Source organism: Cucumis sativus, chromosome 2 (assembly GCF_000004075.3).
Source record: "Cucumis sativus cultivar 9930 chromosome 2, Cucumber_9930_V3, whole genome shotgun sequence".
In the NCBI taxonomy this organism is placed as follows: domain Eukaryota; kingdom Viridiplantae; phylum Streptophyta; class Magnoliopsida; order Cucurbitales; family Cucurbitaceae; genus Cucumis; species Cucumis sativus.
The window spans coordinates 168,678-195,460 of record NC_026656.2 but is presented as its reverse complement, the minus strand read 5'-3'; the positions used below and the strand labels follow the sequence as shown (position 1 = coordinate 195,460).

Sequence of the window (26,783 nt, the reverse complement as noted above, 5' to 3'; positions counted from 1 at the left end):
AGATCTCCAAACTTTTATTAAACCATCTCTTTATTAAATGATGCCTCAACTTTTATTAAATGATCCCAAGTGAAATCACGTGTGTGGTAAATTGTTTGCTATAATCCTTAAGATTTTGGTTTTTTGACATTTTAAAAAAATGTAACCCTAAATTTTTGCTATATGTACTACTTTTAATTGAAATCATTGAATGACCAAAATGCACTTGTAGTTTAAAATGTGCTAACTCGACTTATTAGATTGTTATCCAACTCTCATCTAGTTACCACTAATTTTCAATAATGTGGATTGTTATTTGACTGATGTTTAATTGTTATTTGATGTTCATTGTTAATGATCTCGATTTTTCATCTGCTTGTTATTTAATTGCAAATGATATCAATTGTCATTTGATGACCTTACATTATTTTTTTTATATTACTCATTAGTTTAGATAGTATAGCTTTTGTCAAGTATTAGTAGTTTATGATTATAATCATATTGTCATATAATTACCTTCCATTTTTTGTCATTCGGTAAGAATTTTCTTATTACAAAGTGATTATCATCCGATTGTTTTATTTACGGGTTACTAGGTAGTTTCTCACCATCCTTCATTTTTATAATCTACCGAACATTTTCGATCCATTCAAATGTCAATACGAAAAAATGACCATAGAAAGCATAACCAAAATAAGAAAGTACTCAAATAGTCATTTAATTAACTACCTTATTATTGTCATATAGTTACCTTCTATTTTTTTAATTCAAATTCAGTTAGTTTTCTTAGATGATCGTCTGATTACATTTCGATGAACACTTTTTACTTTTTAATTTTATCGATTTTATTATTTAATTTGACTACTTATGATTTTAATATAATTACTTTATACTCTTATTTTTTTCATCCTTAGTTGAAGTTTTTTTTAGTACCTTATATTTTCTTTCAATTTTAATTACACGGTCATTTGATTATCTTCGGGTTACTTTTTTTTTTCTTTTATCATAGTAATTTTCTATATTGTTTAATTGTCTTACGATGATAATCTGATTAGCTTTTAATATTTGAACAGGTCTAATTTCTATTTAATATTAATCGTGTGTTATCTAATTGTTATCGAATATTTTTTTTGGTGATGAATTCTACATCCCATACCTTAACGTATATTTCCACCAAAATGCAATCAATCTCCATCTGATTGACATCTTATTAATGTAATTTATATATGATTGGGTTTTTAAACATCAAACACATTTAATTAAATTGAAACCAATGACATTCTTGTAAATAAATCCACCTTCATAATGAGTGACCTTCAAATTTCATTACATCACCGGCGGAAAAAATTATTGAAGATGGAGGGAATTTAAGTAGAGAAAAGGACTTCGGATTGGGAGTAAATATGTATTTCACGTGGCAATAAGTTTCATTAGGATAAAGTTTTGGAACTCGGCCAGTCCTACGAGAGTTTTCGATTTTTGGGTTATTTCGTGTAATTTTCCCTCTTTTTCATTTTTCTGTCTCGCCTTCTCCCACCGTCCACTTCCTGCCGCGCCCGCTCCATCTGCCCTCGCCACTGTCTTCTTACTGGGGCGCTCACGTCCGCAGCCGCACCGACGCCGCCCTCACATCGTTGCCATTGGTAAGCTCCGTGGGTTTCTTCCTTTCTTTCTCGTTCGGTCCTTCCTTCTTCCTCACTTTTCACTTCCGTTTTCCTCTTTTTTGAAACCTTGCCATTCCAATGTGCTTCCTTTACAAAAAGGAATCGAAAGCTGGCAGCAGTTAAAACTTAGGAGCAGGCAACCGCATAGCAGGTTACGCTGAGCTCCTGGGATGAGTAGCAGCATCAAATATACCAACGAAGGGGTGAAAACGACAACGAAGAAAATGGTTAAAGAGGGTGAGGTTTTTGCTTCTTGTACTTTCGCCAGCCTCGGTCTGGACTCTACTCTATGCGACCAACTCCGAGGTGTGTTGTGTGCCGCCTTTATTCTCTTCCTTTTCCAATGTCTATTTATTACCTGCCTTCTGCTATGCTAATCGTTCTAGAGTTTTACTTCAAGAGCTGTTGAAGATTTAGGGTATTCGGTTAATTGCATTGATTCTCATATTGGTCTGCATCTTTTGGTGTCACGTTTCTTCCATCTGGACAGATAAAATGGGATTTGAAGTTCCTACGCTTGTACAGGCTCAAGCAATTCCGGCTATTTTATCCAGGCGTCATGTGTATCCTTTGAGGCTTTTGCCCCCTCAATGAAAGTTGGTGCCTCATCAATCAAATTATTTATGATAAGAAACTGATATTCTATTATAGAAAAACATATACAAAAAGGGGCTATTTGGACATGGACATTGATTCTCTATCTTGATCACATATAATTGCATTGAAGGGTCATCTATCTTTTGATATTTAGTTTTCTTAACTTCGATATGTAGTCTTGTTAATGCTGCCACAGGCACAGGCAAAACTGTCGCATATTTGGTTCCAATCATCCATCACTTACAGAAATCCGCTCGTAGGACTCAGCGGGCTGATGGAACTTTCGGTGTGTAGCATCAATGATATTTTTTTTTTCACTCTCAATTTTGCCTTTGCCTAATTATTTGTGGGATCTTTTCGAATGTAAAAAATAGACCAAAATATTAACAAATATAGCAATATATCCCTGTTTAGACACAAATAGACTATAATATTTTACCATATTTGTGAATATTTTCAACAATTTTATCATTTATAATAATTTTCCATTATTTATCTATATAATTTCTCTGCAATTATTTTTATATATACATACATATTTATATGTATAGCTATAGTATAGAAAACAAGAGACTAGTGCCTCCTCCCTAAAGGGGTCAAACAAAACCTTCTCATTCTAGTTTTTTCAGTGAGGACTTCTAATTAGCCTACAAAAATCTGGATTCCTTGTGCAACCACCGACTGAAGAGGATTTCCTGTTACCATGTACATATATCGTTAGGATAGGAGTGGGCCAAATGAACTAGAAGAACCTGACATGCAAGTTCCATACCTTTTCAATACTATGATTGATTGGGTCTTGAGAGGAAGGTAATAACGCAATATGGGTTTTCATCTTTCTCCCTAATTTACAACTACCTCAGGGGAGGCACACTGTCAGTAATCAAGTATCGTCTGGTGGCCACTGGCAATCATTCCACTCAGCTACCTCTCAAGGCAATAATCCTCCCGTTTACTTCCATTGCCACCAAGTCTGGCCGGAACAAGCTACTTGTTGTCCAACAATGCTACCAAAGCCAGAACAACCTTTACTACGAAAAGACCTATTGCCCAATTCTCTAAACATTCTCTCTTTATACTCACTCAAAACTGCAGGGCTCAATTAGGTGAAATCCTCTCTTTCAGCCTTTGGTGGTAATTCCAGTTGGTATGCCACTTCACCAATCTTTTCCATGACTTCATAAGGACCGTAGAACTTCAGAGCTAACTTCTCGCAACGCTTCGTAGCCAAAGAGTGCTAATGATATGGTCTTAATTTGAAAAAAAACTTCATCACCGACTTGGAAATTTAGTTCCCTTCTATGCAAATATGCTTGTTTCTTCATTCTATTTTGGGCAATCACTAAGTTTTCTTTTAAAGCGTTAATGATCAAGTTCCTCTCTTGGAGAAGTTGCTCTGCACTATTATTCGGTGTCTTTCTATTTCCAAAGGAAATGAGCAGAGGTGGTGGTCTACCATAAACCACGCGGTGGGGTGTTGTCCTTGTGGAAGCATGAAAATTGGTATTACACTATAGTTCTGCCCATGAGATCATTTATGCCAATTTCTGGGTTGTTCATTACAGAAACATCTTAGATAAGTCTTTAAACACTTATTAACTCTCTCCGCATGCCTATCAGTTTGGGGGTGGAACACCATGCTTCTTTTCAGAATGATCTCGAAGGCAGAAAAAAGCTCATTCTATAAATTATTCAAGAATATTTTATCTCGGTTAGAAATAAGAAACTTGGGCACCGTGTGTTTACTAACAACTCTTTTGATAAAAATTTCAGCTACTTGCTTGGTAGAAAAAGGGTGTTTCATGCTAATAAAATGTGCAAACTAGCTCAAACAATCCACTACCACCAATATTGAGTGATACCCTCCGGCTTTGGGTAACCCTCAATGAAGTCCATCGTCCGATCTTTTAAAATCATTTCAGAAGGGGTAAGGGCTGTAATAAACCAGCTGGTGTCAATGCTTTTGTTTTATACGTTGGCAAAATTCACAAAGTTCCACATATTTCTTCACATCGGCCTTCATTCCTAGCCAATGTAGCTCTCCATTCATCATTTTATAAGTTCTTAGGAATCTCGAATGACCCCCCAACACTAAATCATGGTACGTGTGCAACAAAGAAGGTATGAGAGAAGAATTCCGGGATAGCACCAATTTGCCTTTATACCATAGTTTGTCGTCCTTCCATTGAAAATTTGCCTTTCCTTCTGGATCCTTTTTAAGCGTTTCTATGATTTTTAACAGCTTCTCATCTTGTTTTACTTCCCTTAAAACAACTTGCACATCCACCAACTCCGATGTAGTCATGATAGCCAATTTTGCTTGATGGTTAATTCTGGACAATGCATTTGCTGCCTTATTCTGCAAACCCGGTTGGTAAAGAATCTCAAAATCACACCCTAACAATTTCGTAAGCTATTTTTGGAAGTGAGGCTGGACTTCTCGCTGCTCAATTAGGAATTTCAACGCCTTTTGATAAGAAATAACAGTAATTTTTCTTCCCAATAAATAGTGTTGCCATCTTTGCACCGCCATTACTACCACCACATGTTCCCTCTCAATAATGGATTCGGCGTGGGGACATGGGGCTAATTTCTTGCTGAAGTATGCTATTGGCTTGCCATCTTGAGATAACACTGCTCTAAGGCCGAAACCCGATGCATCTGTATCTATCACAAAGGGTAAGGAAAAGTCCGGTAGAGCTAAAACCGGAATAAAAATTGTGGCCCTCTAGAGCTCTTCAAAAGACTGAGTAGCTTCATCATCCCATCAAAAAGCATTGTTTTGTAGGAGTCTGGTGAGGGGAACGGTAATCTCGCTATAGCGTTTAACAAACCTTTTGTAATATCCTGTCAGCTCCAAAAATCCCCTTAAGTTTTGTCACAACTTTTGGTACCGGCCAGGTGACCATTGCCTTGATCTTTTTTCTGTCGGCTTCCACCCCCTTGCTTGATATCCAATGCCCCAAATATTTTATCCTTGAGTGCTCGAAGACATTTCTTTCGATTAGGAAACAATTTGTTATCCCTTAAGATATTAAAAACAACTCCCAGATGCTTCTCGTGTGTGGTTATATCTGCACTGTTGACTAATATATCGCTAGAACAAATTGATGAAGGAAAGGTCGAAAAACCTGATTCATTAATGATTGGAATGTGGCTGGGGCATTGGCTAATCCAAACGACATCACCAAGAATTTGTAATGGCCCTAATGTGTACGGAAGGCTGTCTTTTCTATGTCTTCCTCTCGCATTCGGTTTTGGTGGTAGCTGAACGAAGGTCTAATTTTGAAAATACAGTAGTGCCGTGAAATTTATCAAACAATTCCTCGATCACTAGAATAGGAAATCTACACATAAGCGCCAACCACCATCCGTCTTTTTAACCAACAACAGAGGGCTCGAATAAGGGCTTCTGCTTGGTTGAATAATTTTGGCTTCCAACATTCATGTTACCGGCTTTTCAATTTCTTCCTTTTGAACATACCCATATTTGTAGGGTCTCACATGGATGGGTTTTTGCCCCTCCATGGTGAGTATGCGGTGGTCTATTGCTCTTTTCGGTGGTAGACCCTTGGGCTCCTCAAATATGTCCATGTACAATTTTAACAAAGCTGGGATCATAGGGAGGTCTTCTTCGCCCCCTTTCTCTTCTTTTTCACTATCGGTTATTTCCCCTTTTTTCTCTTGAACTTCCAAATTCTGGAACTCGATTAAGAACTCTTGATCTTCATCTTCCCATGTTTTGGTTATTGTTTTGAGAGAACACTCTGCTGTAGTTAGATAGAGATGGGTCCCCTTTGAGAATTATTGTTCATTTTTCTGCCATAAAAGCCATAGACTTCGACTGGCCAGTGTACTCCCATAAATCCATTTGAACATAACCAGCTGCACTTCTCGCATATATCCTTCTAAACTGGTCATGAATGCGTCCATCAACACGCTCTTTGGCATCTTTAGGTCGAATAATTCATAATTCTCTTCAAATATTCCGAGTAAGTATCATCTTGCTAGATTCTGATAAGTCTCGCCCCTAAACTCCCTTCTCCGGTGGGCTGAAAACGTTTGAGCATCCGCTGTTTCAGGTCATCCCACATACCACTTTCTTTCTGTTATTACTTCAATGAAATCAACTCACTTCGTCTTACCCAAAACTAACGACCGCAACCTTCACCTTTTCCCCGTCCGATAGCTCATTTATTTAGAAAAAATGTTCAGTTCTATACACCCAACTTTTTGGATTTTTCCGTGAATATTGGCATCTCTGACTTCTTGTATTTGTTTATGTCAAATGATCCCCACCCAGGGTAGTCGTTACCTCAACTTCTATTTTCCCTTTCATATTGTAGTCTGAACCATCTGACGTGCCTGATTCTTCCTTTCTTTTGCTACTGCTATTTTCTTTCATCTCATCAGTGAGTCTGTCCACACTCATTTTCAATGCAAGGATCATCTCCTTGATTCTTGACATTTCCTTCTCATGGCCTTCTACATGCTCTTCTAATTGCTTTTTAGCCATGGATCTTGTTCTGGCCCGGATGGGCTAGCTCTAATACCAATTTGTTAAAGTCTTCAACCTGAAAATCAGTAAAATTCCTAACAAGAGAGAAACAGAGCCAGTACTCTGTAATATTTATATATCTAATCCAAAATATCAGTTCACAAGGAAGACAAAACATCAAAGAACAAATAAGGAAAGCAGAATGTAAACCCAGCTTTTTAGAGAAGGCTGGAAACTTCTCCCAGTAAAAGCCACAGCAGCCTTTATTACAGAAAACCCATTTGCCAAATCCCTAAACATTCTCTCTTTATACTCACTCAAAATTGTGGGGCCCAATCAGGTCAAATCCTCTCTTTCAGCAACATTTATATATGTCCTGGCTGGTATTATTCCCTTCTTGCCCCTCCTTTTATAAGTGTGTAATATAGGAGGTTTAACACAATGATTGTGTGATTAGTCTTTTTACTTAAAATTAAAAAACAACTTTCAATGAGAAAGAATGAAAGAATACACAGGCATCCAAAAACCAAGCACACGAAAAAAGGGGGCTCCCACAACAAGAAAGGATCCCAACTATATACAAAATCATCTAAAGGATCGTTACAAAGTGCCTTCGAAATCGAAGCCCACTGAGAAACATGAAACTGAACAAGAGACTGATTGTGTGATTAGTTAAAGAGCTTGGGATTTATGTTTGGTGGAGCATGGAGTCTTGTGAGAAAATTATGACCAATTCCGTAATTAAGTTTCTAACCTCCATCTTGTGGATATGATGGTTCTCAACCTGGAGTGGTGTGAGGCCCCGAATAGATTTGTTAGAAGTGGTAGAGATTTTCCCTTGTGGGACTTAATTGGGCCGTCATTGGGGTTTTGTTATTGTTGTATTTAGACTTAAGTGTTTACGTTAGTGTTTGGGTCCTCTTGAGTCTTGGGATTATGTTGTGGTTTTTGTGTTGTCCTTTGTGGTCAACATATGAAAATCTGAAGATTGACATCGTTTCAAATAATTGGTTGTTCTTGGCTTGGATAAGTAATTTTGTGATTTCTATTAATATTTCAAAGAATTTTTACATTGTATTTTTTTTATCAAAGAAAGAAAGAAAAAATTAATAGTTTTATAGATTGTTAATTATCATTGATGAAATAGAAAAATTATATAAGAGTTCCCATCATCATATGTTCATGAAAAAGCTAAAAGCATAAATCGAATTAAAAAATCTGAAACCAAACAAAAGAAAGCGCTAAAAGAGAATTTGAGTCTAATGAATTCTTTTGGCCATAGCGTTGGTTCTTGTACCAACGCGAGAGCTATGCATGCAGGTCTACGAAAGTCTACAAAAACTATTACAACGTTATCATTGGATTGTCCCTGGTTACATAACAGGTGGAGAAAGTCGATCGAAAGAGAAAGCAAGGTTGCGGAAAGGTAGGAGACATCGAGTTTAACTTATGGAATTACCATTTCATTTTGATTTTAGTTCACTTTATTTGTGACAATGTTTATGTGTTTGTTGGTCTTTTTGAAAAAAAATATTTCATTTGTAAAATTCATAAATAAAGTTTGAACCTTATGACTTCATAGCTACAATTGTAGTAATTGGTTGGGTATAACTAGGGGTGCAAGATGATTTTCTCGATTTAATTGTTTTGTGGTCTAAAATTGATGCTGAAGGCAAATTCTTTTGAAAAATACTTCTGATATATTTTGAAATTTGGAGGGAGGAGGAGCTTCTGTAGAGCTCAACTCCAACGATCAAATTATACATCCAAAGTGCAATGCTGAAGGCTATCTGCTGGTCGATAAGTAACTCACTAACCCTTGTTTCTAAAATTAAATAAGACTAAAGTGAAATGCTAAATGCAAACAAGCCTAAGTTATTAAGTACAAAAGTCTAATTACACATTCTAATTACATCAATTTTCCTCCCCCTTAGAGAAAACTTGTGCTCGAGGTTAAGTTGGAAGTTGCAGCTGGTCGGGAGCAAAATATCATGAAATATCAGCTATATTGATGATAGGATTGCTACAATTGATAAAATAGACTTCTTTATTAAATCAAGCATCATTGCTACAATTTAATTTCAAGAAAATAAATATATAAAAGAAATGCTAGAAAAAAATACAACTCTAAGGTGCTTTGGAACAATTTCTCAAACTTTTAGTCTTTCTCTAGGTTGATCGTTCCACGTGGTGAGATGGCCTAGAGTCTTTACACCTTAGAGGAACTTCCATTCTTAAGGATACTAACTCGAGAATTTGAGAAGATGCCTAAGGTGAATGCTGAAAAAGGGCAGAAACTGTAAAGAAGATGGGCTTGGTGATAGGGAGTTGATTGATAAAAAATAAGAGGCTTCCATCCTTTATATAGGCCACAATCGGTTGGAGAAGGCCTAAAATCATGCTATAAAAAGCTGTTCACCTTTCATTTTAGGTGTGGAATTACAGGCTTGACTGAGGAAATAACAACCAAAATTGACTGGTCGCGAAGCTGGAAAAATTAGGGTTTTCTGATGTTGACGCATCACATAGAAGGTTTGCAGAAACAACCTAAACCCTGCCAAAATTTACCAGATCAGCAATTAACATCTTTTAAGCCAAATATCCCCGATGAGCTTAATTTAATGAACTTTTATTTAAAAGTAGGGCAAACTCAATTTTTAATTATAAAAGTTCATAAATTAGAGTTAAAAACGTGCATTTTATGGCATGAATCATCGACCTTGTTTTTTTTTTCAAGTGGTATTACTAATTGGATTCAAGTGTTGATTTTATCTGTGGCTCTGGTGCATTCCTTGTAGTTTGGCTTTTTTTTTTTGTCCTTTTCTTCTTTGTTAGCCCTGTATTCTTTCATTTCTTTTGAAGTCAATTCTTTTCATTAAAGAATAAATAAAGTGCGCCCTTCCCCTTTCATGAATTGTTCTGCCATGACTAACGTACCAAACTTTTTATGGTCTGTGCTCAGGTATATCAATTTTAGTTGCAACACCAGGTCGGCTCTTGGATCATTTAAAGAACACATCATCCTTTTTGTATTCAAATTTGCATTGGATAGTGTTTGATGAGGCAGATAGGTATTGTTACTCTATGCTTTGTGGTATGATGCATTCCGGATTAGTCCTTTTATTTTTCACTCTTTTACTTGAAACTCGTGCATCTGTACAGAATTTTCGAGTTAGGATGTGGCAAAGAAGTTGAGGAAATACTGGATCATTTGGGCTCAAGGAAGAATATTCATGTCAATAAGGATAATGCAATTTCAAGTTTTGGATTCCCGCAGCAAAATTTGCTCTTTTCAGCTACCTTAAATGAAAAAGTAACTCATTTTGCCAAAATTAGTTTAGAGAATCCCATTATGATTGGTCTTGATGCTGGCAACAGTGCCCTTGAATTTCAACCAACTGAACGTGGTCGATTTTTGGAACATGATATTAATGATGAAGTACACCCCATACAGAAGGAAAATAACTTTTCGATTGCAGATTATAAAATTCCAAGCCAGTTAGTTCAGAGTTACGTGCAAGGTAATTTGATTAGAATTTTTATTTGATGAACTTTCACAATATATTCATGAGTGCAAAGGGTTGGATACTTGTGTTGCTTGGAAATTGAATTAATATTCAGTACATCCCTTTGTACTTTTATGTCGAGCCATGAGATTTTCCTTTCTTAGGTCATGTAAAGCTGTGGTGCTTCCTTGTAGATCTGTAAGTTATTTATTTTGTTTGCCTTCTTGCTCTCAGATGGTTCTGTTTTGACATAGCCTAATTATTAGTTGTTTTGCAATGTTTATTTAAATGTGTTATTCTAGTTTGTTGTTAGTTGTTTACCTAGTTAGTAGCTGGCAGGTCAACCCACTAATCCTCTCTCAACAAGGGTTAATCTATTATTATTGGCTTACCTTTTGAATCATAATAAAGATTTCTTTGATGATTTTCGGAGATTTCTTCTTAGATTGTGATAAGTTTATATTGTTGATTTTATGGAATTAATCTATATTTCATTAATTACTTAATAGAGATACAAGCCTATATATAACCATAGAGAAATACACTTAAGGAAATAATATCAAATAATATCTCCAGAATAATATCTCCTAAGAATAATCTAATTATATTAATATCAAATAATATCTCCAGAATAATATCTCCTAAGAATAATCTAATTATATTAATACCCTCCCTCAAACTCAAGGTTGAAATCACAAACTTGAGTTTGCTAAGAACTAAGAAAAGAAACAATATATCTAGAATAGAATAAAAAAAACCCGAAGAACAAACAGACAAAGAACTTCTAGGTTAAAACAAACCCACGAAAAACTTCCGGGATAGAAACATAGATCCTCGTATAGAGATCTATAACAGAACCTAGGAAGAACGAAACAAGAACTTCGGGGGGCAAAATGAAAGAGCAAAACTGAAGCAAAGTAGAATCAAAGCTGGACGAAAACAGGGTCGGAATTGGACAGAAGTGTTTTGTCGGATCAAAATGGAACCGAACGAACTAAACTAGAGCAAGTCAGAATCAGATTAAACGGGAAATCTGGGGAGAACAGAACGGAAGCTGAACTGAATGGAGCAGAGAGACTTAGCGGATCTGAACAAAAACAGAAACGAGGCGTCGTTGGATCTGGGCTTCGATCTAAACTTTGAAGGCAGACATGAAGGATGGGTCTGAACGAAATTAGACAGATCTGGAACAGATTGGAGGCAGACGCAAGGATCTGAGGACATGGGGTTTCATGGTTTTGTTGGGACAGCGTAAGGAGATGGAGCAACGGCAACGAAACGCAGCGGCGAGCGGAGCTTCTTGGACGACGGAAAAAAACTGAAACTCTTCGGCTGGGCGTTCGGCTTCAACTGACAGAGGTTCAATCGGTTGCTTGGCTAACGGAAAAACAAGAGGTCGGACGAAGAACTATGAAGGAGATGGCCGCCGCAAACACTAGTGAAAAACGAATGGGGTTTCTGGGGTTTGGATGGTGGCAGATTTGAACAGCAATGAGTGACAAAGGGAAGGTGCAACGACAACGGCAAATTTGCAGATCTAAGGGGCGGCTTCAGCTAATGGGAGATGATTCTGCCTCCGTTGATGAATTATCAACGGAGGCAAAGATCAAACGGGATGTGGAGGCTAGAATTCAATAAGGCGAAAACCCTAGAGCTCTGATACCATGTTGAATTTATGGAATTAATCTATATTTCATTAATTACTTAATAGAGATACAAGCCTATATATAACCATAGAGAAATACACTTAAGGAAATAATATCAAATAATATCTCCAGAATAATATCTCCTAAGAATAATCTAATTATATTAATATCAAATAATATCTCCAGAATAATATCTCCTAAGAATAATCTAATTATATTAATATATATAATATATTGAATAAGTCAGAGTTTCATAATAAGCTCTCACACGGGTGAATAAATAGAGACTAAAATACTAATAAACAAAAAATACAAATATGGAAAGTTTTAAATAGGAATAAATACAATAAACCCTAATTTCCTGTTTGATTGCATCAAATTATAAGGGCAACTTCATGAGAGAGTCTGATGGCTGGAAGAAGGGTAGGTACTCTGCAAAGTAAGCAGTTTAGTCTGGAGAGAGTTTGGAGCGAAATTTCGCTTTTTTTCTTAAATAATAAAAAGTATAAGGAAATGGTGGCAGTCTCCACCTTTACCAGCAAGATCCGTTCCTCTACCAGTAAAAAAGCAATAAAATCTCAAGATCCTATAAGAAAATTTCTCTTTTATTACAAATAAAAAATTAATCTAACAAAAGACGGAAATAATGGGTTAATACTAACCTTTTAAACCTTCTAACTAGGTAAATTAAGGAGATTATGCCAAGCATTATTGATCCTCCTCAAAGTGCCTTTCTAGAAGGAAGGCAAATTCTCAACCCCATTCTCATGCCAACGAAGTGGTGGAAGAATACAAGTGAAAAAGAAGAAAATGTAGCTGACTAAGTTGGACCTTGAAAAAGCCTTTGATAGCTGGGAATTTTTAGAAAAAGTAATGGTAAGGAAAATTTTTGATGGCAGATGGATAAAATGGATAATGGGTTGCGTGCACGATCCCAAATATTCAGTCTTTATAAATGGCCAACCACGGGGCAGAATTCAAGCATCGAGAGGCCTTCGACAAGGAGATCCACTTTCCCCATTTCTCTTCCTCCTCATAAGTGAAGTTCTACACAGCCTAATTTCAATGATACTGTTAGATACCTATCTAGATTAATATAGGGTAGGGGTATCAAGGTAATTAGATTTGTTGGTAGTTAGTTGGTTATAAATAGGAAGTTGGGGAGGGAAGAAAGGCAGGAAGTATTTGGTGAAGATATTGGGCTGCAACATTCCTTGAAAGAAAGGAAGGGTAGAGGGTTAGAGTTCTATTGATATGTCTTGAGTTTCCTTTGATTACTTTGTATTTCTTAGTTTGATATCAATAAATACGAACACATTCCAGTGTTCCATCAGATACACGTGAAGGGAATGTTTGAAGGCTTTATTGTAGGCAAAGACAAGGTACATGTTTCCTTACTCCAGTTTGTTGATGATACACTCATATTCTGCAAAAATGATGAGGCAATGATGGAAATCCTCCGAAAGACTTTGGTCTTATGTGAATGGTGTTCAGGACAAAAAGTGAATTGGAAAAGATCTGCCATTTGTGGAATTAATATAGAGGAAAGAATGATCAATGAAACGGCCTCAAGACTAAGATGTAAGATAGAAAAGCTTCCCTTCATGTACCTTGGTTTACCGCTTGGAAGCTACCCGAAAAGCTCCTTATTCTGGCAGCCCATTAAAGATAAAATTCAAGGTAAACTAAGCAAATGGAGGAGGTACAACTTATCTTGTGGTGGACGAATAACACTGTACAAATCAGTCCTTTCCAATCTCCCTACTTGCTATATGTCAAGTTTCCTCATGCCAATTTCAGTTTCTAATATTTTGGAGAAAATGATGAGAAATTTTTTCTGAGAAGGTAATAGTGGGGAAAGCTGAAATGCTTAGTAAATGGTCTAAAATCACCAAAAGCCAAAGAGATGGGGTCTCGGCCTAAGTGATTTTAGAATAATAAATATGGCTCTTTTATCAAAATGGGGATGGAGATTCATGTTAGAACAAAAGGCCTTGTGGTGCAAAGTAGTTAAAAGTATTCATGGTATCCACCCTTTCCTTCGGCACACTGACGGATTGCAAGATTGAAGCACTCATCACTTTCAGAATTAGTAATGGCAGCAGTGTTTTTCTGGACTGATTCATGACTGGATAATATTCCCCTAAACAGCATATTCCCTAGATTATCTCGTATTGCCCTCTTGCCTAAAGGGTCAACTACCGAGCACTGGGATAGCCAAACTAGTTTTTGGGCGGTTTACTTTAGAAGATTATTGAAAGAGGAGGAGGTTGTTGACTTTCAATCACCGGTGATTTCTTAAATGGTAAAATGGTAAACTCTATCCCAGATAAGAAAATTTGGTCCCTAGAACCAAGTGGCTTCACTGTAAAATCCTTGGTTAGTCATCTATCACTTGCTTCTCCTATTGATGTTTCTTTATACAGGGGCTTTGGAAATCTAAAAGTCATAAAAGAGTCAACATATCTGTGTGGATTATGCTTCAAGGGAATTTAAATTGTGCCTCTTCACTGCAAAAAAAAGCTTCCTTCTCATTGCCTATCTCCTCATATGTGCTATCTGTGTTGTATGAAATCAAGAAGACCTTTAGCACCCTTTTTCGAGTGTTCATATGCAGTGAATTGTTGTTGTAGGCTGCTGCAAATTTTTAATTTCAGATGGGTTTTTTATGGCAGCTTTAGTGGTGATGTGCTGCAAATTCTCTCTGGACCAGATTTAAAGAAAACGTCATCAATTTTATGGTGCAATGCAGTCAAGGTCTTATTAGTAGAAATATGGTTTGAAAGAAATTAACGTGTTTTCCACAATACGGCTTCAGTATGGTCCGATTGATTTCAGTATGTCTGTTTATATGCTTCTTCATGGTAGTCCACGGTCAAAAGATTTCAGGATTACTCCACACAGGACATTCATCTCAATTGGCAAGCTTTTATTGTTTAGTCATTTTGAGTCTAACTAAGGAGAGTTAGGCAAGGGCCCTATTTTTGGCTGATTTATATTTGTATTTTAGTATTTTGTTAATGATAGGTTGTTGATGTAAAGGTCTTATGTTTTTTACCACTTTTACAAGCTCTGTCATTTCACTTCTCTATTTTTCGGATGTGACGACAACGCTAAGGGAGTTTTGGGTGCATCTATTGATCCATAGTTCTTTAATTGCTCATTGTACTTTGAGCTCTGCCCCATTTTTATAATAAATGATCCTTTTCAACAACTTTTTTTGAAATCATAGAATAATTAGTGTCTGTTTGGTAGGAAATTTTGGATTCTATTTTATATTTTTTGGTTAACTGATTCAGAAAATACTCTAAATAGTGCAAATTTTGAAAGCAACATATTTATGGGCTGGTTTTTTGGTAACATCTCACTCAGTTGGACCCCCTTCAGCACAGGTGTTTTGGTGTACTGGTTCTTTTTTTTTTTTGTGCTCTTGTATTATTTCATTTTTTTCCCAATGAAAGTTGCCTATATAAGAAAAAGCAACATATTTATGTGTTAAGTTTATACATTTTGAATTTGTAAATTTTAAATTGTGGGATTATATTAAACAATATAAACTTGTATTTCATATTATAAACTCGACTCATAATATAATCTGAAAATTTAAATCATTATAGTTTGACTTAGTGGTAAAAAGGGAGACATAGTTTCAATAACTAACTAAAAGGTCATGGGTTCAATCCATAGTGGCCACCTACCTATGAATTAATTTCCTACGAGTTTCCTTGACACCGAAATGTTTTAGGATCAGGCGGGTATCCCGTGAGATTAGTTGAGTTGGCACATAAGCTGGCCCGGACACTCACGGGTATAAAATAAAATTTTAAAAAGTATACCTATGAATTAATTTCCTACGAGTTTCCTTGACACCGAAATGTTTTAGGGTCAGGCGGGTATCCCGTGAGATTAGTCGAGGTGGCCCGGACACTCACGAGTATCAAATAATTTTTTCTAAAAAATATATGTATATATATATATATATATATAATCTGGAAATTTAAAAGTGTCCTTTTTATGGATGTATTACTTAGACATTGAAAGATATTGCTGGCTTGTAAGAGAGACAAAGCTTCTTTGTACTTGGATATTATGCTACTATATTTGTTCGGGATAATTTTGGATATGATGAGGGTGCTAAAGGATGTCAACCTAGTTGAGATGTCCGGGTGTGCCTTTTGATCTTAACTAAATTGTACTATTTACGTCGTTTTATTAATTTAATGAAAACCTATGTTTTTGTTTAACAAAAAAACTATATGATATTCTAAAGTAATGAATATACATTACCTTCAACATAAAAAATATTCTTAAATTAACTAATAAGTAATAGTAGTTTATATTCAACCTAATATTTAGTGAATAAACTACAACTAGTTTTATGCTTTATAAATATATTGTTAAACACATTTTGAACAACTATTAAAATTGGGATCCAATTTCTGAATTTGCTACGTAACACACATCTAAAGACAAGGAAGACAACTTGCAAAGAATTTCTTTCTTTTTTCAAAATTTTCTTCTCAGATTGTGTTCCAAGACCTTTACTAATTATGTTGCAATTTTAGGAGTTTTAGAAATTTTCTCCTTTATGCTCTGTTGTATAATGTTTGGTCCTAATCTTGCGTCCTATTCATACTGCATGTAACATGTACACTTTTGTGATTAATTTTTTTGTGCAGCACCTTGTGGTTCACGGTTGACTGTGCTTTTTTCTGTCCTGAAGTATTTATTTGAGAGAGAATCCTTTGAGAAGGTAAAGGAAGATTCATACTTATGTTTAAATGGAAGTTCTAGTGTTATCACTCTTAAAAAGGTTTTAGTTTTATCATGTTCTGTGCAGTTATAGAATAAAGCACGGAAGTGCAATTATAATAATGCGGCTCTCTACTTTCACGTCACTCTATCTTCGTACTTTTTATTGTGTCCTCTAGGAAGAATTGTGAAGATATTTGGAGAGAAAATTAATAGAAAGGTAAAGATATATTCTGATTTCTTCCTCTTTCCTCAAGACGCAATAACTTCCATGAAGGGAACATTCAAAGAAGAAATAAACAAACCCCTTTCGTCTCTCACTTCATATACCCAACTTCCCTTCCTCCTCAGCAATGCCTCGACTCGTCTGCAAGCTCAAACTCCAGTAGCACTTCAATCTTCCCTCGATTTCCCCTTTTTCACCACTGAAATGATGCACTTTTTCCTCTTATACTTTCTTCAAAAGTTCTTAATCAACACTTAGTTCTTAACTTGCCGCCATTTCCTACTAACTAGCCCCTGAGAGATGTCCTTCCTTTTACTTATTCAAGATTAACATCCCCTAACCCGCCACCTTTTTTTTTAAAAATGAAACGAATCTCATTTATTATAAAAAGTGAGGTAGAGCTCAAAGTACAAGAGGGTTATACTATGAGCAATTAAAGAACTAGGGATTAGTAGACGCACCTGGACATCTCAACTAGGTTGTCACCCTCTTAACATCCTCATCATATCCGAAAATAGAGAAATGAAATGACATCGAGAAAGTAAAAATGGTACAAAACATATACCTTTTACACCAGCAGCCTGTTGTTAACAAAAGACTAAAAGACAACTTTAAACCGGGCAGAAACAGGGCTCTTGCCTAAATCTCCTTAGTTGGACTCAAAATGACTAAACAATAAAAGCTTGCCAGTTGAGGTGAATATTATGTGTGGAGTAATTCTGAAATCCTTTGACCATGGAGCACCATGATGAAGCATTTAAACGAGCATACTCAAATTGATTGGACCATACTGAAGCCGTATTGTGGAAAACACATTGATTTCTTTCAAAACATATTTCTATTAATAAGGCCTTGACTACATTGCACCATAAAATTGATGAGGTTTTCTTTAAATCTGGTCCAGAGAGAATTTGCAGCACAATTACCATTCAAACTACTATAAAAATCTCATCTGAAATTAAAAATTTGCAGGCGCACAACTGTTTAAAAAAATATTCTAAGTTTTTTTAAAAAAAACTTTGTTTTTCTTCTTTGAGTGACAACCAATGATTGATGTCCGACTGTTTCTTTACAGTGGCAGGTTCATTCACAGCACTACAATAAGTATGTTTTACAAGAGTTGAGAGTTGTTTTTATTTTAACTCCATGACTACGCTTGCCACAATCACTTAGTTGTTTTCTCATTTTTGCGAACTATTATTAGCCTTTTCTTTTTTATGACTCCATTGTTATTGACTCGTTTACAGATTTTGGTACTCTTTTCAACATGTGATGCTGTAGATTTCCACTACTCCCTATTTGGTGGGTTCAAATTCTCTTCAGAATCAGAATCGAGGCCTGAACATTTATTTCTTAAATGCAAGATTTTCCGGTTGCATGGGAGTATGAAGCCGGAAGATCGTAGAACAACATTTCAAGCCTTCAAAACAGAGAAGCTGGCTCTTCTTCTATCCACTGATATCGCTGCTAGGGGGTTGGATTTTCCAAAAGTTAGGTGTATCATTCAATATGATCCTCCAGGAGAGGCAATTGAGTATGTTCATAGGTAACCACACCTACTTTTGAGAAAAAAAAGGCTCTCTTTATTCTGTTTTTATTGGTCAGAACAGTGATGTCTTGACGCACGGGCATCTTTTGTATTCCTTGGATTCTTTTAGTTCCGCTGGAATTCCTATTGGAGCTTGTGGGTTTCATTGGAGGATTCTATTTTAGCTGTTTTGGTGGATTTCATTGTAAGTTGGTATTGGTAGAGTGCAGGTGTTGGCTTCCAGGTCCTGTTTTGGCAACTACTCAACAATTCATTTAGCATTTAATACTAGATTCCTTTAGTGGGGTTCTTTTTGGGGCTTGGTTTTTTTGGATGCCCTTATATTCTTTCTTCTTTTTTTTTTTTTCTTAATGACAATTGTTGTTTCTATTAAAAAATATACATGTACTTTTCCGACTATTTAGATTCCTGATGCAGGGTTGGTAGAACTGCTCGCTTAGGTGAAAGAGGAGACTCGTTGTTATTCCTACAACCAACTGAAACAGATTATTTGCAAGATTTGCAGAACCATGGTGTATCTCTTACTGAATACCCTCTTGTCAAGGTGTTGGATAGTTTTCCAGTTCGTGGCAGGAAGCAGTTTGTAGAAAAGCTTGTTTCTTTGGAGTCACATTCCTGGATCATGTTCTTGCAGAGGGCTGTCGAATCATTCATTGCAGCTGAGGTATAGTCTTTTCACCACCCACTTCCTTTCGCTTTTGATCTAATCTTTAGTTTCCAAGCATACAAGCTGGACAAGTCCAGCATGTTGCTTTTGCCTGGGGGAGTTTTCTCTTTTCTTTTCCTTTTTTAACAATGCATTTGTCCATTCTTAGAATTTTCATTTAGAGGTGTTTAAGATAATACAAGGAATTAACTTCTTTTTTTGTCAGGTCTATCAATTATTGTAATCATGATTCGTGAATAACACATCTACTTTTTACGAAAATGAATTTTATTGTTATTTGCTTCAAAAGTACTTCACTGGTAGGTTTTATTCTAGAATCTAAAATGAGTCAAATGACATGGTTTTGGGAGGAAGTTTTCATTATGCTTCTGTTATATGCCCTTTTGTTTTTATTGTTTATGGCAAAACATTGAGCATTCTTAATTTTCTGGTTCCACCTCCAAAATCAAAACTTTAGGATTTCATTTTGTTTTAGGTATGGCTGCTCATTTTGATTTTGGTTGTCATAGAATCTTTATTACTTGTACCCCAACAGAAAGTGGGAATCTTGTACTAAGAATATGTAGCCTAACAGAAAGTGTGAGTCATTTTTTGTCATAAGCAAGGCAATACAAAACGAGGGAATGTATTAGAACAATCAGTCCCATAGATTTGGGGATAACCTTTGGCAACGAGACGAACTTTCAACCGAGCCATTGTTCCATTAGGATTAACCTTTTGTAGCAAACACCTATTTACACCCAATCACCTTCTTTTCGACTGGACGCGAAATCAGACCCCAAGTACCATTATCATCCAGAGCAGTCATCTTCTCAATCACCGCACTATGCCACCCAGAATGAGAAAACTTCATGAACAGAGTTAGGGATAAAGGTGGAATCAAGAGATGTAATAAAAGAATATGTGGGAGGGGACATGGGTATACGAAACAAACGAAGAAATAGGATAAGTACAAGTGCATTTACCTTTGAGAAGGACAATGGGAAGATCATGGTTCTGGATCAAATGGCGAAGAAGTCAGTGGTGGAGGACGGACAGGATTTTGAAGGTTGCTATGGAGGACACCTGGAGTAGACACGACGAATAGGTGGGCTGGAGGGAAGAGACACAAGTGAAGGTGGAAGAAAGGATGATGTGAGGTAATCTCATAGAGAAAAAGATTGTCATTCTCCCCTTGACTCGGACTGGACAATGATTGACTAAAGGGTAGAGTTTCAAAGAATGCAACCTCAGGAGATACGAGATACATGTTTAGAGTAGGACAATAACAACAGTACCCCATTTGAACTTGTGAATAGTCTAAGAAAATGTATTTCAAGGACTTTGGATCTAACTTAGTATAATGAGGACGAACACCCCGAACAAAACAGACACAACCAAATATGTTAGGGGATATGGGAAAGGAAGATTTGGATAGAAACAACAAGAAACCCTAAGCACAAAAGGGTATTTCTTGAATAACTTCAAACCCGAGTAGACTTCTATAATACCAAATGCACAGACCAGGCAGAAAATGCTATTCGAGACAAACCTAACTGGTGGAAACCAAGTTGACGCTCTTACATGCCGGCGCATGGGGACAAGCGATTTTTTTTAGAAGCGCATAAACCTCACGCAAGGCTGTTTTCGTTGAATGGTGACCTCAGACTGTGGCGGAATTAGGTGGCGCGATTCTTTTAAGGTGGGTGGTGTAGACTGATGGCCACTCCAACTTGATGACCTAAACTTACACCTTAACCCTAACCTCTTCCAAACCTAATGGCTTTGATACCATGTCAACATAAATTGTACTCTCGGAGAATATAATGATCATATTATTAATTAGGCTGAAAATACAGGAGGATAGTAGTTCGGAAGTTTGCTTGAAAGAACTGGCGCCTTATGGCTGTCATAATAGATCCGAACACTTGTCCCGGATCAACTTCCAGATCATAATTGCTCTAGTGAATAACTAAATAAAAACAAATAAATAGATGGGAGATAGCAATTTCACTTCCCTAGATTAAGGGCAACAATACACAATTACATTAAAACACATTATAACAATATAAACACATTATAACAGATTGAACCTCTAGCCACTTAACCGAGAATAAGTGTCTTAACCTTGATGCCTTTCAATGTATTTGTTTAAGTTGATTATGGTAATTCTGTACCTATGATTTACTCCACCGAATGCTGATGTGATAACATCTATGCTTCGGCCATTTCAAAATCGTGTGCAAGTCTTATGAAGAAACTTCATTAATTCATTTATTTGATTTCATTGATTGAGTTGAATCTAACATCGGTAATAAGTGGAATATTGAGCTTGACATAAGTCTTCTGGAAATCAAAGAGATCGTTTGCTCTTTTTTTCTTTGTATGATAGAATGTTATGTACTCGTCAAACATTTTATTGATTTTCCTGTTTCCAAAAATATTGAAATTCTAAGTAATGGACTTCCAAGATACCCCAGTATTAAAAAGAATTATTGATTGATTTTTTTTCAGCTTTTCCTTTTTGTTATTAAATTATTTTTAGAAACAATGACGACGGCTACAATTCTTAGTCTTGTTTAGGGTTTATATTAATTTGTTTTCATTGCTTTCATCAGCCAGGAATGATGAAGCTGGCCCAGAAAGCGTTTTGCTCTTGGGTTCGTGCATATACTGCTCATCGTGGTGCGTTGAAAAGAATTTTTGTGGTGAAGAAACTTCATTTGGGGCATGTTGCAAAGAGTTTTGCGTTGAAGCAGCAACCATCTGTTGTTGGAAAATCATTCAAGAAACAGGTAAAGAAGAGGAAAAGAGATTCAAAGCAGGATGTGTCATCATCAAAAAAGAGGACTTTGTAAATCGGTGGAAAGGGTAAGCATGGAGGGGCGCGTGGTGAATGTGTAAAGTAACTGTTGATTCATTATCTACTTTTTCTGCATGGTTGCAATTTTGAATGCTGCGACTGTGAACTGTGTCTAGGGTCGGGTGCATCAACTGCAAAGCACCTCCTTCAAAATTTGAATTATTTTTGGTTCGGTTCCCATGTTTGTCATGAGTTAGGTGTATGCAACTTATAATCCAAATCTATATTATAATTGATTTTGAGTTGGACTAATTGATATGTGTACATATATTGGGCAGAAGCTTTTATTCATTCAACTGTGCACAACTTTTTTTTTTCCTTCCATCATTGGGATTTTTTTTTCCTTCCATCATTGGGATTTTGTTGAGGGTGCAATATCAAATATAGCACAAAAGTGAAACTATTTACAAAATATAATATGAAAGTGCTATATTTTGTAGATAGTTTCAAATTTTCTTTTGCTATTCATAATAATTCCTTTCTTTGTGGTGTTGAATCTAAACGATAACTTTGTGGGATGTGGATCAATAAATATGTTGATCATGACCTAGACCACAACGCGTAGAGGAGGTTGGGGAGTCCAAATCGAAAGCACATGGGTGGCTTAAAAGCAGAAGGGGTCCAACATAATATTGGGAGTAAAAGAGTTGACAATTCATACCTCCCGTACCATACGTGTTCAACACTAGCGCCGCCGAACGGAAAACGCGATTATGGGGTTCTCCACACTCCCACGTCAGGTGTATCACTTTCTCTTAGACCCACCATTTGGAATGCAAAAGTTGGCCGATAAAGAGACTGGATTATACTTTCTTTCTTCTTTTTTTTCCTTTCAAGTTATCTTTTTTTAATCAATTAAGAAGTTATTTTTGTTAATTTGTTTTATAATTTATAACTTCTTATTTTATTTTTTTCATCTTTATTCATATCCTTTTATCTTGTATAAAATATTTGATTCTACATCATTTTTATTTATCTTTTATACCTTAGCTATGTTTGAGAGTTTTTTTTCGTTGCAAGTTCTAAAACTAGGGCTGGATTGTGAATGGAGATGGGAACTGAAAAATTAGGGCTTGAGCAAATAAGATCTAAAACTCTCTAAAGATGTTTTTATAGAGGATCTTCTGACTACTATAGGCGTTGGGAGTTCTCACCCAACTCCCGATGTCTTTCACAACAGCGTTGGAAGTTAGCGATACGAATAGTTTTTTTCTCAACTAACATTTGACGTCGTACAATGGCATTGGGAGTTGTCGCTTACTCTCGATGCATGTTATTGTCCATCAAGAGTTGTTTTTCTCGACCAACGCCCTCCAATCGGTTTTTTTTTTTTTTTTTTTTTTTTTGCATTGAAAGATTGGTTTTTTCTTCTTCTTGTAGTGCTTAGCGGTTCATTTATAATTCAACTTCATCGTTAACTGAGTGCATAATGTCAACACAAGTATAAACTAAAGTATTACATTAGTTAGAAGAGATTTATAGTATATATTTAAAGAAAACATCTTTATTGATACAATTCCGTTAATGAAACAAAAAAAAAAAAAAAAAAAGCTTCTATATTTAAAGTGGACAACATCAGTTCATTTTATAATTGATTAATACATCTTTGCATTATTTTGTATTACATGGTAACTAAAATTTTCCACTTACATATTTGAATATCAACAAAATCAAATTATATCCAATACAATGGCTTCTATTTGTTAGAATTTTAAGATAAGGTTTTTTTTTTTTTTTCAAATCTCACCTCACTTCAAATTTTTGTTTTTCTTTCTTTCTTTTCAAATCTCATATATTTTCTTGTTTCAGATTTTTTTCTCCAAATCTTATGTCATTCTTATATATACTTTTACATACATTCTTCTTCTTGAGTATCTTAAATAATTTAAAAATAAGTGTGATATCACTCAATTCGGTTTTCTCATAAACAGAAGGTTTCAACTAGTACGAACAATTTTGAGGTCCATTTCTTTATCTTTAACATAAATGTCTTCATGGATGCACAAGCTATTGAGTTGTATCACTTTCCCATAGAAACGTTTATCAACAAGATTTTCTATTAAACTATTGAATCTTCAAAAAATAAAAATGGAAAAATGGTATCAACAAAGTTAGAAATAAACTCGACTGACTGAAAGTAATTATGAGGGTAAGCTGAAAATTGAGGCTCGCAACAGTTTTATTTGGAAAAATGAAAGAAATCATGAAAAGTTTAATAATACGATCTATGGAAGAACAACACATACCTGAAAAAATTAAGAAGTCTGTGGATGAGCTAAAGAATGAGGAGACCGAAATGAGAAAATGGTAACTCACTACTATGAAAACAACTTATTTGACGTTTTTTGCAATTTAAAAGTACTTGAAGAAACTTTGATTTTTAAAAAACATCAAGTTAAATTTTGGTTTAGGTCATTTTTTAAACGTAAAGTACAACTCGGTTTAATAAAAATTTCCTTGCACATTTTTTATTCTAAAAAAACTTGAAAACTTTTCCTCTTCCACGGCGCTTCCTCTCTCGCAAAGAGATCATTTTCACGACAAAAGGGGTAGCTTCTTCTTCGCTGGAATTGTTCTCTTTCTCCCTACCATTGGTATAAACTTAAGATTAGGTACAATCTCTCTTCTTTGCTAGTGATTTCACGTTGCCGCGCGGTGGTTCCAAATTGACAGCAAAGTACGCAAAGTCACTGTAAGTTTTTGTATATTTTAGATAATCTTAGTTCTGGGCATAAATAAACTTTTCTTTTGTGCTTTTTTACTTTAATTTCCATGGCAAATTTTGGGAGATATACTATACATGTTAATTTGAGCTGTGCATGTATTGTTGATGTTGGATATGGACTTTGTTATGAATTTTACGAGTTGCTGTAAGTATATATGACCAACTATATATGTTCAAGGATCATTCAATTTGTTAGTCCTTTTATGGAAAGTTTGAGTTTATTGAAGAAACTTAAATAGTTTAATTAATACATGTGTTGTTTAGCTAGATTGATGTAAGACTTAAATTCTTACTTCTGGATTATCTGGATTGATCATGTTGTATGCTAATGATAGACTTCAAAACATGAGCAAACATGTGCAATTGTATAGTTATTTTGATACCCTTCACAAATTTTGTTATATTTATATTTTTTTAAAATTGTGCTATATTTTCAAAAAAATATTTTAATATTGTTATATATTTAATTGTTATATTTATAACTATATCTTACTAAATGCATGGATTGATATCGTCATAAGAATCTATAAAAATAGAAAGCAAAATAATTACAAAAGTTGTGAAAGATGAAGCCTATCCAAACAAACTTTTCAAGTAATTTGCAAGCCCAACTTTAGTAGGTTTTAAAGTCATAAGGATAAGTTGGGATCGAAGCCAAGAGAATTAGTGACAACAAACCTGAAATCTAAATCTAAAATAAACAATATTATAGTAAATTTCAAGAACACACGAGAAATGAATTGTAGGAGTGTAATTGAGATGCTATTAAAAGGAGAAAGATTGCACAATTGAATTCAACAAAGTATAAGAGTTCTTCCAGAATGAAAGAAGCAAAAGGCCATTTAGCATTTTTTTCCATCCATTCTCATCATAGGGTTAAAGAAAGTAAGAAAGTAGACAGTAGAAATCATGATTGTTGGTCAATTAATCCAATAATCAATAACATATCAACTAAATTTCATCTATCCATTATATTCGATTTTTCCCCTTATTCTTAATGTTACGTAAAGTACACAAATGATTTATTGCAGAAAAATGTCAAGTAAGGTTGCTTTTGTAGTAAATATTACAAATAAAAATCAAAAGGCAACGTATTTTTTATAAACTTTTATTGAAAAAACAAAACTCCCACATGTAAGGAACAATAAAATGGATTATCCCAACTTAAATTCTTACTTTTTCTATATAGTTTTAATATTTTGTTATTTTTAAAAATAACCCTATACATATAATTAAAAGTTTAGTTTTAGGAGAATGATTAAATTATCCAAATAAAATATATGAGAAAAAATAGTAAAATGTTTTTTTAACCCCTTTAAATTTGATAGTATATAATTTTTTTGTTTCTTTCTAGATCTTTTTTTACATGGTGTTTTTTCATTTTTTATTTTTTATTTTAAAATTTTAATTTAATAATTACCTGAAATAGCCTTTTATAACCATCACAGAAAACGGACAAAAGGGGAAAACGAATGATTCGTCACCCCTCTTATATAGTTTAGATTTAGATTCATATTAGGTATATATAGTAATAGATGATAAAAAGAGTAAACAAAATGTGATTTTTCTTTCTATGAAATTATGATATGTGTTTTTAAAAGAAAAATAAAAATTAGTATGAATCAATAAAAATAGTGCAGATAGTATGTGGTTTTGAATTTTTTTTTTCCAAAAAATTATTTTAGATTTAAATAGTAGAATTTTTTTTTTCAAAAATTCAGTTTAGAATTAGTTGTATTTGTTCCCTTTCCGAGAATATGTATTTTTTACTTGAACAACAGCACAGAAAGTAGATAAAAAGTAAAATAGGAGAAAAAGAGAAAGAAATAAACATACGTTAAAAAAAATAAATTTTAATATATATATATAACCCTTTTATATATTGTTTAGATTTAGATAGATATATCTAGTATATCTCTTGTCCACTGTTTTTTTTTACACATCAAACAATGACCTATTCTAACTTAATAGTTTTTATAAATCACACAAAATATAGTTAGTCTTAAAGATAAAGATAACCCACTGTATCTCCTCAAAACCTCGATGATGGTTAGATTGATTGGAAGTGGGAGTGTGGAGGCATTTGAAAATTCCGTATTAAAGGCATTGGAGCACTGAATTAGTGACTAACT

General features: G+C 34.9%; 1 protein-coding gene across 1 annotated transcript; it reads left to right on the top strand.

Annotated features, from left to right (window-relative positions):
- The first annotated feature begins 1,428 nt into the window (after nt 1–1,428).
- On the top strand, nt 1,429–22,217 carry LOC101210430 (DEAD-box ATP-dependent RNA helicase 17). The gene is made up of 11 exons (XM_004141028.3): nt 1,429–1,622; nt 1,743–1,949; nt 2,134–2,206; nt 2,417–2,526; nt 8,021–8,164; nt 9,701–9,809; nt 9,901–10,259; nt 16,570–16,643; nt 18,116–18,414; nt 18,835–19,081; nt 21,682–22,217. Exons 2-11 carry the CDS (start codon nt 1,814–1,816, stop codon nt 21,919–21,921), a joined length of 1,791 nt encoding a protein of 596 aa, XP_004141076.1. The 5' UTR covers nt 1,429–1,622; nt 1,743–1,813; the 3' UTR covers nt 21,922–22,217.
- The last annotated feature ends 4,566 nt before the right edge of the window (nt 22,218–26,783 follow it).